The 19,332-nt window shown below is 37.8% G+C and overlaps 2 protein-coding genes across 3 annotated transcripts in view; one reads left to right on the top strand and one right to left on the bottom strand.

Moving 5' to 3' along the window:
- yes1 (YES proto-oncogene 1, Src family tyrosine kinase) overlaps positions 1 to 7,850 on the bottom strand; it is a 33,445-nt gene extending 25,595 nt beyond the window's left edge. Inside the window, exon 1 of the mRNA XM_065276484.2 lies at positions 7,515 to 7,850. The gene's annotated coding sequence lies outside the window, so the exon portion shown is untranslated. The remainder of the gene's footprint in view (positions 1 to 7,514) is intronic.
- A 4,838-nt stretch (positions 7,851 to 12,688) lies between these two features.
- On the top strand, positions 12,689 to 17,099 carry adcyap1b (adenylate cyclase activating polypeptide 1b). Of its 2 annotated transcripts, XM_065276482.1 has the most exons (5): positions 12,689 to 12,997; positions 13,419 to 13,523; positions 14,431 to 14,565; positions 14,974 to 15,078; positions 15,591 to 17,099. In XM_065276482.1, the coding sequence occupies exons 2-5, from the start codon at positions 13,420 to 13,422 to the stop codon at positions 15,772 to 15,774; spliced, it is 528 nt and encodes a 175-aa protein (XP_065132554.1). In that variant the 5' UTR covers positions 12,689 to 12,997; position 13,419; the 3' UTR covers positions 15,775 to 17,099. The 2 variants fall into 2 exon arrangements, with proteins under 2 accessions (XP_065132554.1, XP_065132555.1); XM_065276483.1 differs by lacking the exon at positions 14,974 to 15,078 and having other exon boundaries at positions 12,691 to 12,997.
- The last annotated feature ends 2,233 nt before the right edge of the window (positions 17,100 to 19,332 follow it).

Below are 19,332 nucleotides of genomic sequence, written 5' to 3'. Positions count from 1 at the left end.
TATGCTTAAATGAGGCTCAGCGAAGCGCATTGACTGACGCCACGGGTGTTTGTACAGAAACTGTCATGTGATACAGAGGTAGTGATAAACGCAATGTGCAAACATCTATTTGTGGTGGTCAATTTTAATTTTGTGGTGGACTGAGAAATAAATGAATGTATGGGGATGCACAACAACTCTCTCACTTGTATGATGTCACAGCAGTAGGCAGCGCAAATATAACGACACGCCTATAATCCCTCCCACTCCGAAGTGATACTAAACTCAATGGAAATGCTAACTAAGCGAAAGTGAGGTGAGCTGACCCGACCTGACCCAAACCAAACCGTGGGGTACAATGCAATGGAAAAGCGCCAATAGCTGATGGAGGCTAGCAGATGAATCACTTCTACTCCCACATCCTTTCAGAGATGACTGTACTGTAAAGAGCACAGGTCACCATATAACATAACCTGAACGAAATAACGTTTGTTTTCTAAACATCTAAACAGCACTTTAGTGAAAAAGACAATATATAAGCGTAAGAAGTGAAAGTGACAGAGGATGGGGCGATGGGTTAAAAGAGATGGCTGAGAGCTTTACTCACAGATGTGGGGATTGTTGGCAAACAATGAGATGTCTGTCATTATAAAGGGTTGAAAGAGCATTAAATGAGTGTACACATCAGTGACACGGACGGATGGCTCCCATTCTACATGCTCTGATGAACTCTGCATGTATAGAGAAGTGTGGGGGTAAGCTGTGGCACAAACGTGGTCCACCAGGCAATGAAAAGTAAAATGCAAGTAAAACTAAAAAAACAACATTCAGGGACATCTGGAACCAACTGCAATTAGAATAATAAAGTATTAATAACTGTATATCGTGCCAAAAACTATTGCTGCACATTCTTCACATTTTAATAACCCAGCCAGGTTTGATATTCAAAATATTTGAATGTAGTTAAACAAATGACAAATCAAAAATGTTTCTGGCTAATCTTGAATTATTCATGGATATTCTTCACTACACATATTTTAAATTGTTTACCCAGATAAATTGATCCAGACAGATGATATTATGCACAGCTTTCTCATGTACTATGGCTTTTGATCATTAAGATGCCCTTATCGATCTGAAATCCCTGTTAGTTTGAGTCGTTTATAACATGCATGTAAAAAAGCAACTCTCATCAAACGTAATCATATTTTTTATTGTCATGAAAATACCTCAAAAGGTTTGAAGATCAGCAATATAAATATGCTTAAGCCATTTCCTGGAGATGCATGTGTAAATGGTTGTTCTTCTGCGGCCAATTTTTAGTTTCTGCACGAGAGCGCCCTCTGGCTTTTGGATGTAGCGGCATTTCACCATAATTCATTGGTAAGCTTAGCAAGCATCATCAGACGATTTATTCACATGACACAACAAACACATATTTTGAAATGACGAGCAACACACGACACTCCGAACACATATTTTGAATTCGCGCCCCTCGGAAGAAAAGTCACTGGCCGCCACTGCGGCCCATCCCTACACAAAAGGCATAATGTTTACCAAGAATCCTTAAAAATGTTTAAGAACAAAAGAATGTGAAAGTGAAGGGTAAAACTACTCTTGATCGCGTGTAAAAGTGCTTCTCCATATGCCCTCCGCTCTGAAGTACTGCTAAACAATAAACCCTTTAAAAGGTTCTGTTGTTAAAATATAGCCCATTGTTTCTTCAAGTTGCTGTGAGGATAAACTCACGCAGTTTTTGACTTACAAACATACAAACGCATTACTGTTGATTGTTTATGAACTGGTCCCAAGAATGTGAACTGCGAGTTTGGTATGAGGATGCATAGTGGCAAAAAAATATTAAATGGGGTATAAAAGATTTATTTATATTTATAATAATTTCCACAAGCACAAGAAACACAACCTGTTTCCTTGTGGCAGAAGATAAGATTTCATACTACTGCGTAGGTGGTGCACCGTAGGTTACGCATACAGGCTGTGCATAGCCTGAAGCGCACTTTGCTAGGTTTTTCACCGCCATTTTTCTTGTAATTAAATCATTTAGTTTCATTAAAGAGAGCAGACAATAAAATCTGAATGTGTCTGCTGCCTAAATTCAGTGTGAGCTGAACACGAATCAAATCACAGAGCAGCAGAGGTCAGATTTAATTTATTATTTTCAGAGTGTGTGAGGTGAGCTGACTGACAAAGACAGAACCGCATGCCTAAATTTTAACAACGCTGACTGCAAGCAGTCAAAGCTACACTGTAGGACCTACGCAGAAGTATAATGAGCCCTGTTTCTCCCTCCTTACACTTCATGCTTTACTAAGCCTTTTACTGGAGCACATGAGAAAGCAGTGCTTCAGGGTCTGTATCTTTTGTAGTTATCCATCACAATGACCTTTCAAGTGAGTCAAAGAGGTCAGGCAAAGGGTCACAAATCTTATTGGACAGCTGGTAAAGGTCACATCTGTTAGGCAGTATAAATCAACCCAACCCATTTAGCAGGTTGAGGTTTTGACTATTTGAGTAACCGAACAAAGCGAAATACATTAAATTTATGTAAAATAATAATTTAATAGCTCTTACAATTTCCATAATATAAATAGCTGCTGAAACATGGATCTATGCAATTTAATTAAACCTAAGTTCCAAGAGCATAACGAACTCTTTTAGGCTAGCAGGAATCCGAATCAAAGTTAATAATGACCCTTATCCATTGGATAGTATGGCCTGGTATGGGTCAGAACAGCTCACTTCTGTAATGTGTACAGTACACGTAGTACCTGATACTTTTTTAGTACCAATACTGTACTGAACACTAATACTAAAACATGATGTGTAACACTGAAGATCACTGATTGGTCAGAGAGAGAATCATCACTACCATCATCATTGCTTCATGCAAAATTAGCTTTCTTTCGCTCGCCGCCAAGCAAATCAAGCGATGTCATCATCAGTGCTTTGTTGTACATATTCCCAAACTCCAATTCAGCAGTAAAAAATATCCAAATGCCAAATCAAGAACACCATTCCATCAACATGCTACATTGCACCCGTGTTGAAAATTTGCGTGTATCACGTTTATGACGATATCACGGCAGTAAAGGCAACACAACTGTCTATAATCTATAATCATACTAGGGTTGTGCTGATAGACAACACTATTGTGTATTGACTATGGCCGATAGCAGACTTTCATGACGATAGTTATTATTATTATCATAGTTTTACATATGCATGCACAATACATGCTTTCTCGCATGAAAGGGTTTGTAGGCTTCAGTTTGCACAAGAGAGAGGTTGTAATGTGGACTTATAATGCCCATGTCTGGACTGTTGCTCGGACCTGAACTTGCACGGCATGGACTCTTTCTAGCACATGAACTTGTAATGCGCATGACTTGGACTCATCCTCGCACATGAGCTTGTAATAGGCAAGGCTCTGACATTTCCCTGCACTAGCAAGGTTGGTATTGTGAGTGTGTTGTTCATACTCTGGCACGCAGGAAATTTCAGAGCGCCTGGGCTTTAATAATACCCTCAGATTAATGGCATCAGTTTTAAGAAGGTTGCGGTCGTGACAGTGTTGCCCTAAGAGTGAATCAGCCTCGTTTTTGTACACCAATCAAGTGGCTTGTCATTATTGAGTAAAAAAAATCAACAAATAATTAAACAAGGAAACTGTTGCCCCGCCCCCCAATAACATCACGTATCGCCGATCTTACAGGCTGAAAACAGGACGATCACACAATAGCACAAAAAGCAAACTGAGCTAAAGAAAAGCAGACGTGCTGAGCAATACAGTCTCGTGTCATACAACACAATGAAACAGCCCTATAAGGTTGAATTACAAGTCCCTTAATCTTTCTGTTATACCCTTCAAATTATAGATTCTGACAGGCATTGACCTTCATTATATCTTTGCAAGTTCAATACATTTGGAAAAAAATGAGGGTAAATTACTAGGGATGCACCGATAGGATTTTTTTGTGCCGATACCGATTTAAAAAAACAACTTCTGGCCGATACCGATATTAAACACTTGTATACAATACTATACAGTTGGTCTATTAGGTAGTTTATTTCTGCATCAAATTATTTTTACTGAACATGGATTGGATCTAATTAACATTCAACTGACCAACATAATAAGAGAGGCACAAATAAAGCTAAAACAAATATAATAAGACAGCATCACAACATTCAAAGGTGGTTTTTGCTATTCAGAATTTATTTTATTAACAACATTAACTCATTTTTTTACATATAATGAATTTCTTTATGCATTTAATTAATAAACAATCGGTATCGGCCTTTCTCGTGCTATTGCTGATATGCCGATGGTTTCAAATTCATCAAAAATCGGCCGATAAATATCGGCGGCCGATACATCGGTGCATCACTATAAATGACTAATAAATTGTCATTTTTGGGTAAACAGTTTCTAACTTTTTTCTAACTGCAGGTAAGTATTTCCAACTTCACAACTGCGGTCATTCATGCCTTCCCCACTATATTAGTGATGATGTCATCCTCAAAGTAAATAACAAAATCACTCCACCCATGATATTACATTACACATTAATCACATGACCTAACCTCAAATCAAATACTCTGAAGTGCTGTGATATAAACTCCTTTATTAAGAGATGTCTCATTACCCTTTCAGAGGCTATGAATCAGCTCTCTTAAAACCATCAGCTCTAATAACAGCAGAGTAAAGAGAGATGACCACAGGACCTTGTTCACAATGGCTTTAAATGACAAGCACATTTGCTAACTCAAACAAGCCTGACTAAACAGTCAGAATGGCACATGAATGTCAGTGCTAGTCAGATCACATGGATTAAGGGCAACAAATCGCCAGCACCTCAGACAGCCATGCTTGATATGTCTGAATGTGCTACTTGATCAGAATTAAGGAGGGAGTGTTTTTGGAAAACCTGTTTGTAAGTGGCACAAAAACAACACATTTACCACTAACTATGTTTAATATAATCTGCAGGTGCAGGGTTATCAGAAAGGCATGTAGTTAAATCACATCTTTATCAATGCTTTTCTATTCCAAGTGAAAATACAAGGGGGTGACTGTTTTGAATTCAGATGGAGTGCAGGCAGGTGGGATGACTCCACCCACCAAAATGACATCAGAGCTCTTACCTTGCAACTCCATTAAAGCAGACTGTCCCAGTTCTGTGCTTACATAACCAATGACACAAGTCTGATCCTGTACAGCTCTATTGTATGCCATGTCCACTTTAGAGAATATAACAAAGAATGATGTGCAGAGTTTATAATAATGCAAGAGCTTCCTACGTAAACCCTGCACCAGTACAGGCAATCGAGCACATATAAAATGTATTAAAATCTTCATTTTGTTAGAGCTCAGCAAGTAAGTTTTCATGCTGCACTACAACCAAGCCATTTGGGACTAAGTTCATTAGCAGACGTTTTTACTGATACGTAAAAACTTCATACATAAGCTTCTCTGTCTCTCATTTCTCAAAACATTCCAAGACTTCATGTCTAAATCTCCTCCTTTCTGGTTTTCATTGGAAATGCTGTGTTTGTAAATACAGTGTCTGGCCGAGTCTGTCTGCTGAACATCAAGTGTAACCCTGTAGTCGCCCTGGCACACTCGCAGCACTGCAGAATGGCCTAATCACCATGGCACTCTGCTGCTGCTGCCAATCAGAGCTAAGCAAGGAGGGGGACCGACTTCCTTCCGACTCCATTCATTCCACAAAAGCCACCTGCTGTGCCTGTCAAAGGCTAGAGCGAGGGGTGAGAGAGGACAGAAAAAGATGGACATGGAGGGAATGGCCCTTTAAAAACAGGATCATAACATGTACAGACATTGAGAGGGGCACAACCCACTCTCCCCCCATTAATCAGTCCATTAGTCATTGTGGGTTTATCAATGACTAGTGTCTGACTGTCAATACAACCCTGAATAATTAGTTACGAAAATGGTATGTGTGACATTGTACTTGTACAGCATTGCATCAGCAACATAAAAATTAAAGGTTTGATTAACAGGGAACACACATACTGATAAAATGTATATAGACTGAATAAACTGTAAGTAGCTTGCCAAATAGATAAATGCAAATTGGTGGTGGTGGTGGTGTGTGTGTACATTTACCATGTACTACATTTTTGGCTTACGGTATTCAATATTCTAGGGTCCAGGTGATATTGACCAAAATTCACATCTTGGTTATTTAGGGATGAATTGCAATAAAGACAGGGTTTGAAAATATACAGCTGCACAACATGTGAGCAGGTTGAAAGCTTACATCTGACCTCAGTGGACATTTCTGGCAGAGCTTCTGTTGCAAATAAGGAGGGTCATATCAGACCATCCCGATTTACTTGGAAATGGTCTCATCCAGTATCCCACTGGGAAAAATACCAATTTATTATAAAAAAACACAGTGCTATGCATTTACTCTACTGAAAGACTTACAAGCTATCCTCACTGTTTATACATGCTCATTTGTTGCAAATCACAAGGTGCAAATGCTGCTCCTCAACTTGCCATCCTGTCACTTAAAAATGTATCATAAAAATATTCCTTGGAGTGTATTGATTAATTCAACAAGATCTAAAAATATATCATTTCAATAACATACTACGACAAATATAGACAGAATTGAATGGAAACAAACCAGAGGACTGAAAATGGCATCATTTCCTCAAGTCACAATCAGTGTGGATCAGAGGTTGTGCTTACACAGTAATTACCGGATTAATCTCGCGCTTGCGCATGCGTGAATTCACATCATTTTTGACATTAATTATTTAGCGTAAACAGCCGACACTGAATTCCTGTATATGGTGTGAATCGAAACTAGACTGCATGGCTGTCCATGAACTACTACAGCATACTAAAAATGCGTTTTTAAAAAGGTCTATTGTGTCCAGTCCTATTGTTACCATTGAAACTGACCACGATAACCAACCGAGGGTCATTCAAGGCACAAAATGCAATAAAACAACAAAAAAGGTCTAATAGTTCATTGACCGTGGAAAGTTTTACTGTATGTGTCGTGCATGAGCGTTTGTGCAAAAAATGAATCGTATCGTGTACCCTGTGGCGTCCAGTAACGTAAACGAAAGGCCTGCGCTTTCCAAATATGTACAAAACGACGCATTAACACAACAGACATAAAGGATTATTAAACGCCTGTTTGGGACACAGACGTTCATTAAAACTTTAGAACAGTCGCGAACGGGACACGTACAACGTTTTCACGGACACCTACAGTTTGTGTGGGAACTTTGAGGAGCCACGTTTCATGCTCGACTTGTGAAGCAAGCAAGATAACTTAGTCCGACGGCTTCAAAACTTTTGTCGAGAAATAAAACTAGTTCCGGACTAGAAAGAGTGCGCAGCAGAGATTTCGGGGGAAGCCGCCGAGCTAAGCGTCCACTGTTGTTTTCAAATACTGCCATATTTACACAGAGTCAAAGGACTAGGCCATTTGTCTAGATTTAACGAAACGAACCGAGCTCTGTTTTCTTACCTTTACCAAATCGGTTCCCTTTTCTTGAGGTTACATACGCCTTCCGACCTCTTCGTCCTCGACAAACGTTTCAAGGGACATTCAAAGCAGCATTGTCGCGTTAAACGTGAAAATCACAGTCTGACCCATTCCTTTACCGTGTGTAACACCTCACGAGGCGAGATAAATAACTGCTGTGAGGGAAATCCGTGATAGAAATTATTAATCCGGTCACGTTACTTGAATTTCTGTGCTGCTGGTGTATAAAGAAAAAGTAGAAATGATCAGCCCTGGCAAACAAAACCCTTTAAACCGGAACCGGTAGAGATTGTGTGGCTAGGCTACATGACAAAAGACAGCTCTAGGAACAGTGGACGGGCTCCCGCAGATGTGCCTCCTCCCTCCGCTCTGAACTTGCAACAACGCATCCCACAATATGGCCGCCGTAGGGAATGGGAATAAGAAAGGAATCCCAGTCTCTCACTTGTCATTTGGAGGTGAGACATTCAGACTGCGGTACTTGAAAGAATATAACACCAGTTTGTCTTTGTCACTTGCAAATATAACAAATAATAATCACAGGCCCTTCCATGTACAGCGTTTAGCGCAGTCTTATGTCGCCCCCTGTCGGTAAGATAAATAACTGTAGCTTCTTATAGTGGGCCTATAAATAAATCACAGCACAAAGCAAGCGTCCTCTCATTAAAATTTGCTTTAAATAAGTTAATACTTGTACATATTTTGTGAACATAGAAAGTCAAAAGGAGACCTATCATGAAAATATGACTTTTTCCATGTTTAAGGGCTATAATTGGGTCCCCAGTGCTTCTATTAACCTAGAAAATGTGAAAAAGATCAACCCAGTAACTTAGTTTTGGTAAACCATTCTCTGCAAGCATGTGAAAAAATGGGTCATTGAAATTTGGCTCCCTTTGTGATGTCAGAAGGGGATAATACCGCCCCCTTAATCTGCACTATTCAACCACGGCACTGCCATTAAGTGCAGAGATCAATTTGCATTTAAAAGGACACAGCCAAAAATGGCGCATTTTGGTTTACATCTACAAAGTGGCAATATTAACATGCTTTAATATATTATCTACAGTTTATGGTGTTTTGAGCTAAAACTTCACATATGCACTCTGTGGACACCAAAGATTTATTTTAAATCTTATAAAAGTCTTGTAAAATGTCCCCTTTCAGACATGAACCTAACCATTTAAATAAATTTCTTAACAATGGTAGGAACTGCAGTGGATGTGCAAGTTTCCGGACACTTATTGGGAAATGTGGTCTGCTGGTGATGCCACTAGGAATCCTAGTCTAAGATGATCAGCTGTGCTTCCTGTCTCCCAATAGCTGCCACATTTGCAGCAAGCCTTTGGGATATTCAAGCAGGTGCGCAAGCCCCCTCAGTATCTTCTCATGTTTTAAAGAGACAGGAATAGTTCTTATATGAGTTCCTTTCCTCAGTTGAACAAAATTAATTTTTTTCTAAATGCCGTCATGTTATTTTCTTATATGGCAGTCAACGTGGCAAAGCTCCAAAAAGTACTCCTATTGGATAATGTCTTTTGAAGTAAAACAATATTTTTTAGAGAGAAAGTGATTATTTTTTATCATTAATTCAATTGCGTATTTAGTAATTGATATGTCGAGTTTTTTTTTTGGCAATTTACAGATCAGCATGGTAAGTTTATGGTGGCATATGGTGTGACTTGTGACTAGTTGTCATGTATGTGTTTCATAAAGAGACATACAAGAACCAGTAAAATGTTTTCGACGTGCTGCAATATTTGAACATATTTTAATTTATTTTTCGAATTTGGTGAACCACTCCTTTAAAGGGATAGTTTACCCAAAATAAAAAATTCTGTCATCATTTACTCACTGTCATGTTCATGGACCGTTTCATGGACCCTATTTACTTCCATAGTATTATTTTATACCCTGGAAGTAAATGGGATCCATGAACGGTTTGGTTACAAACATTTCTCAAAATATCTTCCTTTGTGTTCATCAGAATGAAGTTAGTTAACAACATGAGGGTGAATAAATGATCACAGAATTTTCAATTTTGGGTGAACTATCCCTTTAATTCCCCACAGATAGTGTATGGATTATTCACAGATGCATGTGCAATAATTGTTCATGGTTCATTTAACAAGCTCAGAAAAGATTACAATCTTTTTGGATCTTGCAATATTTAAAATACAGTCTCCTGAAATAGGGGAACTTTTATGTTCACGTTTGTTCACTAGTAATTCAGTAATAGAGATAAAATCAATATTGTGCTAAAATGTAATTATCAAGAATCTTTAATGAAAGCTTTTTTGAAAGTTTTTATAAAAAATATAACAAGCCATGTATAGAACACTCAATCCATTAGTATATTCTGACATCTAGTGGATATGAGTCGCACTACAACTTGCTCCATTGCGAAAGTACTGTACAAAACTGTTGCGTCTTTCTGAGCGTTCACTGGAGTATTTTATATTCTGTGTAATATGGAAGTCGTCTTGTATTTTTATATAGCATTTGGATTCAAAATGTCTAACGAAACATTGGTTTCCAGTTACCATTATGTTTCTGTATTTATTTTAGGTAGTTAAAAGTTTTATTTTAGTGAAAAAGAGGTGTAGATTTCAGTTATTGGGAGGACCAAGGCGTCTTGCTCAATGTAAAAGAAACGTATTTTTTCTAGATTTTTGAAATATACATAATTATTTTTCCCCCGAAACAAAATATTAATTTCTTAACGTATGATGCAATTTTATTATTTGTGTGAGCTACCGCAATATGAACTGTAGGCGCATAAGCTAACAAACTTGACCATACTTTCCATTCTTGTGCGCATTTTCTAAACGTGTAGTCAGACAGTCTTCTTGTGCATTTTGCAGCTTCAAGTGGTTAAGCAACCGCATGTACTTTGACAAGAAGAGCCGTCATGTAATGCAGTCACAGTTCGTTTTGTTTGAATATGAGGGGCGTGGTCACTACAACATTGTAACGGAGCTTGTATATATTAATGACGCGATACCATCTGTGAATGACTGTAGCAAAATCTCGTGGTAAATAAGCGGAACTTAGGTAAAGATTGTGAATACAGCACATTGGAAGTCTGTGTGCATACTATAGAGAAAATATTTTCCTGTTCTGTTCTGTGTGCAATACGCAGGCGATTAGCGAACGTCACGTGGGCGGTCCATGGGTGTGCCATTTAGGAATGAGAGACTTGGGGTGTCGTATTCCTTTGTAATGTCTGAAAAACAGTGTTTTTGGTTTATTTTGTCATAATACACATCATACACATTAAAAATTAACCCAATGTATACTTTACATTTTGTTTGTTTAATATAAATGAAAATTACATGTGCAAGTATCATTACATAAATGTAACATCGTAAATATAATATTATTTAATGTAATATTTATACAGAATGTAATAATAATACTAATGATAATAACAATCATAATGCCCAAAAGCAACAGCAGCAGCATTTTTAATTGTGATATATATGCTTTATTGCAAGCCTATTTATACCTCAAGGAAAGAGCATCCTCAGGGAATCCATAAATCACAGATGGAAATTGAAATGACCACCATCTGCAGTCACACAGGAGATGAATATTTGAAGAAACAGTGACTGCCTCCCGTTGTAATTGGAGACATACTTGCACTCAAATTGACAAATGTGGACTCATTTATTACAGAAGGCTCGTCAGAGGAAGCAACTTAATAGCCTTACAGTAAATACTTGAATCACACACTGTCCATTATAGTGTGTGTTTCAGTATAACTCATTGGCTTAATAGTCACAGTATCTCTTCACTTTCCTGCAAATACGGCTTAATGTGATTCGAAAAGCAGATTCATATTTGTCATCTTTAAATTAATTTAAAAAACATTGATTTTACACATATCAATACCTACTGCCATACAACGCAATATACCATTCACTGCACGTGCATTGTGTTATATGAAGGCCTGATATTGGTCTCAAATGCTATACTTTTTAAACATTGAATTCGTCCTTTTATTTGGTGACTTAATGCTGGGCAGTGGGGACGTAAAAGGAAAGCTAAAACACGAAAAATGTAATTGGACAAATCTTGCCTACGACAATTTAATGTTTGAAATTTGAAATGCCCACAGGTGATCCTACGCTGAAATTTTGATCATATAAGAAGGGTAAAGCTTTTGTGCGCAATTTTAAATAAGAACCACATGGTGGCAACATTGAGATAAAAACCGACCCACGGTGATGAAGATCCAAGACGCGGATTCATTCTTCAACTATATCACACAGAGTACGGGATGATAGAGTATAGATATCTGAGTGGTGACTTATAGTTTCGTCATACCACGTCAGAACCTACTAAACGTAAACATGAATGAATTCATAATTAATTCAGCCTTGGTGCACGACTCTATTTTCGTCAAACGTGTGCGGGAAAAAATTGTAGCCTACTAAAATGAACGCGTATACCCGTGACTACCTATTTTCATGATTTTGTCAATTAAATTGTTTTATTTATAATACAAGTAGAACGTGAAAATATGCTGGCTTTTATACTTCAACAACACATCACATACGCAATGTTTTCCATTCATCATGAAAGAAAGAGCATGACGCATGTGCCATGAGACTTAGACTAATAAAGCTGGTGTTTTAATTACTCTGTTTTATAACAGCAGAGAGTTTAAGGAATTTTAAGAATGTACAAGCTGTTTTAATCATCATAGAAAGTAGTGGCAGTCAAAAAAATTGACTGTTTTTGTCCAGGAGTTCATTTCAGAACCACAGTGGTGGACAGCTCCCGCGTTTGACCCCGTGACAAATGTGCAATTTTAAAACTTGTTTTATTTCTTGTTGTCGTGTAGATCCTTTATTGCCTCATCATTGCTCAGCTCAACATTGCATAAATGTCTGTAGGTAGCCTATGTAAGGACTAATGCGATTCCTGAACCTCGAAACCACCCACGTGCAGTAAATCTTAATCGACAGCCACATATTCATTTAAAGTTGAAAAAAGTTGCTAATTGTCCTTTCCTGTGAAATTACGCTTTGAGCAAAGTTCCAGTTTGCGGTTGTATGTGTGTGACTCGTTCATCGATGAGGACAGAACTGTACTATTATTTCCCGGGAGGAAGGCTTGATGACGTCTGTGGCATACTTAATGTGACTTATTGAAAAAAAGGCAAGACTCCCTATTCATGGATAAAAATCCGAGGTAATCGGAGCGCAGGAGAAAAAGTTTTTTACAAAGACATGTAGACAAAAGAGTGCGTCTGATTTCATCGCGGTTTTGTTTGCAAACGTGATTTTGTTTGTATTGGTTATTGTATAAAGGTGCAGGGGTTGAACCAACGAGCACATAAGGAAGGGACGGTGGCGCTTCAGGGAAGAGGTGCTGTGAGAAAGATTTCTATCTCTCTCACACAATCACAGCCGCACCCGAGTCGCATCCAACAGCCTTTCTATCAACCTACTCTGCAATAGGTAGGTTATTATCCTCCATTTGCCGGCAAAAGGGTCTTTTATTCGTTTTAAACCGAGGAATTATATTTTGAATTGAAGACAATCAGACAACTGGATTTTCTCTTTCTAAAGATTATCTACTGCTTTTGTCGTTTGGCTTATCGGAAGACGGATTCTGTTGCGCATGCATGGCACACTTTAAACTTCCTTAATGTCGTCTTACCAACGGAAAACAGAAATTTAAAGTAATATGCGTCTTGTTTTGCCTTTCTGGATTTTTTAAGTGCTCTTAACAAAAGTTCTTGTGTCGTATCTAGCACTAACCGATATAGGCGTCAAATGAACCAACGAATTTGTTAATTCACCTGGAGGGTATGGTGGCTTGTCTAAAAGTGTTTTGTATTTCTGACGATATTTATTTAACTTTCCTCTGTCCTTACAGCATGGCAAGATCTAGTAAAGCGACTTTAGCGTTGCTCATCTACGGAATCATGATGCACTACAGCGCCTTCTGCACGCCTATTGGGATGGCTTTTCCTAAGATGAGGTAGCTATGTATTTTTTATCAATGTGCTTTTCTACTGATCGTCTGGGGTTTCCCTTGCTGAAACGGACAATAGGCTATGAGGAGTTAGAACAAAAAAAAGACTTTTTAATAAGAATAACGTTTATTTATTAATTGTTTATATTAAACCTTGTAATTTGTTACTATTATGTATTATATATATTTGTGATAAATTATCAGCTTTGTATTAGTATTCCATACTAGGCTTCAAATAGTAACAGCCCAGTGATATTTCCCCAGAGTGTTTACTCAAGGCTACAGTGAAAGCTCAATGTGGGAGGGCATTGGCATTGCTAAGAAGGGATTTCTTCACCGGGACAGGCAGATGCAGTGCAGCTTAAATGAAAATGAGAAAGGGATGAATGTAACGGGTAGCCCGTAAGATGACGGAGCAGTGGCGTCATGGTACAAACCGGAGGAAAAACGAATGAGGGTGTTCAGTGCGGGACCGGTCTTCACCAATAATTTTGCACTATGGTTTTTCTGGTGTAAGATCATAAAGGCTCATTATAGCCTGCCTAGTATTCTTCTGAAGGCAGTATCAAATGTGCATTTTGGGCAAAGGTTTACCTAATTTAACAAACTTTATAAACATTTGTATTTAGAAAATGAAGGGGAGACACAAAATATAGTGAATTAATGTTGTCTTTTATCCCCAAAAGAAAAAAAACGTATTTGCGTCACTGATCCAGTAGTTTACAACCAGTTCGATCCTAAAACCTGTTTTTAAATATGATGTTGTGTATTTTCTATTTCATAAAATTGTGCATTTTACGGTGCAATTTATTAGCCGACAAACTGTCAAAAAAACCCACTCCGTTTTTCTGCACACCGTGATTAAATAGTGATTTATTCAATGCACTGAAACATTTTTTTTTCCTAATTGCAGACTAGAAAATGATGTATTTGACGAAGACGGCAACTCGTTAAGCGACCTGGCTTTCGGTAGTGACCAAATTGCTATACGAAGTCCTCCATCTCTCACGGATGACCTATACACGCTATACTATCCTCCAGAGAAAAGGTATTTTACAGACGGCGTTGGTGTCTTATGAAAAATCAATGTCATTATGTTTAGTTTATGTTGTTCCGCTATGTCTGTTCGTTTTTTTTCTCCAGCGCTTTTTCTTTTCGCTTTATGTAAGTGTTGGTGCTGCTATTTGTATTACAATTTAGCCTGATAGATAGATAGATAGATAGATAGATAGATAGATAGATAGATAGATAGATAGATAGATAGATAGATAGATAGATAGATAGATAGATAGATAGATAGATAGATAGGGGAATCGAAAGTAGTATTTCGATCTACGCATTAAATCGAAAGAAGAACAGGATCAACAAAATTAAAGTGAATACTCTGCAATAATATTAATCGTGTTAAATGTGGTATTTAATAACTGATTTTGATGTGTTTGGCGTTTTATCTCAGAACGGAAAGGCATGCAGATGGATTATTAGATAGAGCCTTGAGGGACATCCTGGTTCAGTTATCAGCACGAAAATATCTGCATTCTCTGATGGCAGTTCGTGTAGGGTAAGGGCATTTTTTAGCGTTTACCTGCCGTCATCTTTGTTTTTTTTTATCATTTCATTTATATTTGGGTTGACTTATTATTGTCCTGTCTTGACTTTCTGTTGCCTTTATTTTTCCGACTTGTCGTGTCTTTGTCTTTGGGCTCGCACGGGCGTGGAATTACATCGTGAACTAAGATGAAACACGATAAATTCCTGTCTTTTTTAAAATTGCATTGTCCGTGCTGCACAAAAATGTTGCTCATTGTCAGGGAAAATGTGGAGAGCAGATGCGTCAGAATACATTTAGTTTTCAACATGCATAATTTATGAGGCTTGTCTGATGGATCTTCTTTCGATCTGCACTATAATTCGTTAACGAAAAATGTTCCCTTTCGCATCTATTAAAGAAAACAGCTAAAGAAATATGTATATGCCCGCCTCGCCATAAACAAAGATGTGCTGAAACCTGTTAACGCATTTCCTGAGCCTGCCGCTGTCCTATAATAAGTTACATTTATATGTGTTTTGCAGCGGAGGAAGCAGCGAGGAAGATGAATCTGAAGGCTTATCAAAAAGGCATTCGGACGGGATCTTCACCGACATTTACAGTCGCTACCGAAAACAGATGGCCGTCAAGAAGTATTTAGCAGCGGTCTTGGGAAGAAGGTACAGACAGAGAGTTAAAAACAAAGGACGCCGATTTGCTTATTTGTAGCGCTGACAAAACTGCCCCAACTGCCCTCCCATGTGTACATTCAACCCTAAGATCAAAGTCATTCTGACATAACTGAATAATCAGTGGATTGCGCCTGTGTTCTTTAAACATGTATTTATGTATGAAGTAAAGCCATTAAAATGAATATTTTACTAATAACATTGTTTTTCTTTTTGTACAAAAGCACTTGAAACCGCACAGTTATACTTTGTGGACCAATCGTTTAGTTTCATGTACATAGCTATATATGTTAAAAACAAAAGGAAAAAAAGAAAAAATGTGCACCTTGAACGTTATGCGCCTGATATCTTTTCAAAGTCATCATCATATGCAGAAAATAAATAGATTTTAAAAAGACAATCAAAGTTCTGAATGTTATACTTTATTTTTGTAATCTGCTAAAGAGAACAGAGTCTTTTATTTTATTTAAAGCCTGCCCAGGGATGTAATGGACATACTCTGTATATTACAGGGCTGTTGTGACTCCCCACTTAAAGGGGAGCTGGTGAAGGATATATAGTAGCTGGCATCTCTTTTTTTAGCACACTCATTTGTGAACTGTACTTCAATTCAGAATTGAATGTAATTGTCCTGCCTGTGTTTTGTGTTAGGAGCCAGTAGCAAGAATGCTTGACTGGAAATGATTGACACTGGAGTAACTGTAGTATTGAAATATATTTATAATATATATTTTTGGTGGTTTTTCTTTTTTTTTACCATTTCTGTGCATGCTATACGTCCATTGTATACATGCATGTCCTACCCACTTCTTTGTTTAGTGTTTGCATTCATATCTGTTCCATGCTCATTGCATTAATCCCTCCATTAGCTATTAGAGTAATTCCACCTCTGAGGAGTGTTTTGTCTTCTACATAGAGTCATTATTATTAAAACCGAATTGAATTCTCAAACGCATGCTCCATTGAGCCCCTAAAATGTGTCGTGGAATTGGCACGCCGATCTCTTTGCATGTTTTCAAAACCTTCGTGGATAGATTTGCGTCATTTCTGACCTGTGGTGAAACCTTGTTCTTATGTCGTGTAACGCAAAAGCTGTGAATGCCTTGGTATGTGCTTCTCTGCAGTTAGACCTAAACCCACCACAATTTAAACATCTTGTGTTTGAGGCCGTATTAAAACGTGTAGAAAAAAACATGAAATTTCTCAGTAACCTGTGTAATCTGCTGCTAAACTAGTGGGTGGAACCATCACGTCCATGACTTTGATGTCAGATCTTCTTCGGTGGTGATACCGTGCACCTTAGTTATTCTAAAAATAAGATAACATATGTTTAACAATTTCATTTATCACCTCATTGTAGACTTAATGCTTATCTGTAATTGGTGCTGATGACTGAGGGAATGTGAGACAGAGAGAATGGGGGCGGTCCTTGTGAACCCAAGATTGACCATTTCATGTATATTTTCTCTTGCATGTTTAGATGAGATGTCACCCGTTGTCACTAGGTTAGCAGTTTATCTATTTTTTGTTTATATTTTGTATATACATTTTTATATATATATCTGGGTTTGCCTGCATTGGACTCCATATATTTTCCTGATTTAAAAATCAGGTTTTATTCATCCACTAATTCAATATGTAAACTGTTGTCCCAGGCATGAAATCAATCTTTCTTCAATTTGGCATTGTCCCCCAGGCTTTATGTGAGTATGAATGTGTTTTTCTGAGAGTGTTATGCGAGGAGAGCGTATGTAGGGAGGGAGGCGGGAGGGTGGAGGGTGGATGAATGCACGCGTATGTGTGTGTCTGTGTGCTAACATAATGATGTTATGAAAGATGATATGGTTTTCTGGCTTAGGTGCCTTGTGACAACTTATGATAAAAAATTTGCCACTTATCACGGATGGCAATTTTAGTGGCCCTACGATGCTGCAAACTATTAGGTCCCATTTCACTAACTCCATCTTTTCCTCTCCTTTTTCTTTTTAAAACTTAGTTCAACTAGTGATTTTCTTAGAGCTGAAAAGCATGGCCGGCATTTATTGTGATCAAGTCTTTAACTGAAATGGTGTAAAAGTATTAACTGTCTGGATTGTTTAAGCTGATGAATGTGTTTAAATGTGGCAAGCACGTGTTTATGTTTCGCGCTGCTCAGTAACTATAGCATTGTAGCCCAGCTAATGTAGAGGTCCATGAAGCCTAGCTAGGTTTTGTGTTGTTTCTTGTTGCATTGTTTGAGGGTTTTTAATTTGACAGCGAATGGAGAACCTGATGGCTGTCCCAGGCCACAGCACAGCCTGTTGTGTACATTTCTGAAAGCGCCAGAAGCCTTAATGTGAACGATTTATCTATACCTGAAACATTATGTGTGACAAGTGAATATTAGCAAGTGATATCATCATATTAACACATATAACCCCTTAGGGGGTGACATTTTTAAATGTTAAAAAAAGTGTTGTAAGATTTGTATGAATAAATTTTTGTAAACAACACAATTTCTAACTGATCTGTCTAATCTTTGGAAAGTTTCACTGACAATGCCCATTTTAACACACAGTCTGCATGTGTTTCTCAATAAAGCCACGTTTATCCACACCACCACACGAGGAGGTTCACGCTGTGACACTAATGATAGACCAAAACCACTGCTGTTCAAGATGTGTAATCAGTATAATTTAGAAAATATATATCTGCAGTTGAGCTAAAAGTGATTGAGACATGGATTGATTTGTTGTACTTACAATATTGAGAACATTTAGAATAACATTATGTCAATAATCCTGGGCAGCTAGATCAACTCTAAACAAAACACCCACTAGCAGGAAGGCACAGACTCATACATATGCATATACTGTACATGCATGCACACAGAGTACAAAGGAACATTTTTTATCTATTATAGTCACGCTGCAAACAAAGACGCTACAAGAACAAACAGTCACATACAATATGTGTGGAAAACCAATATATAAAAAAACTAGTGGGGTACTGAACTGTAGCTTTAAAATATTACATTTTAATATTAAAGAAGACAGTGGAAGTCTGTCCCATCCAGGAATTAAGACGACTCATGGTGCTGAAGAGACATTCAATTTATATACAATGTGTAAGACAGAGGTAAGTCTAAAGAGTCACTATGAACCATATACAGTACAAAATCCAGTACATCATGTAAGAACTGATAAACAATCTACTGTTTGTCAAAAATTGTCAAACCAGCTGTCACCCTTTAAAAAGATCCTAATACTATACAGATATGGTACCAATATACCTTTGAGATACTAATACATAACTTTTAGGTGCTACTATGAACTTTTTAGGTGCAAAGCTGTACGTTTTGAAAGGGTTCAGCCCCAGTGATGGCTGGGGAGCATATTTTGACCATTTTTTTTCTGACCGTATACAAGATACAAAAACTCAAAAGCAATATTTACATTGGGCAAGAAGTTTATTATACACTGTAAAACCTGTATTCAGAATTTCTGTTTCATTTCAAGCAACTAAATGGCAAGGAGGAGACCAAATCAACACGTCAGAGCTTTAAAACAGAAGTACACTTGCTTCATGATGCCATAGATAAATCATTTGTCGCTGAATG

Source organism: Paramisgurnus dabryanus, chromosome 6, assembly GCF_030506205.2.
Source record: "Paramisgurnus dabryanus chromosome 6, PD_genome_1.1, whole genome shotgun sequence".
Taxonomy (NCBI): Eukaryota; Metazoa; Chordata; class Actinopteri; order Cypriniformes; family Cobitidae; genus Paramisgurnus; species Paramisgurnus dabryanus.
The sequence above is the reverse complement of the archived record's forward strand: the minus strand, read 5'-3'. Positions and strand labels throughout refer to the sequence as shown.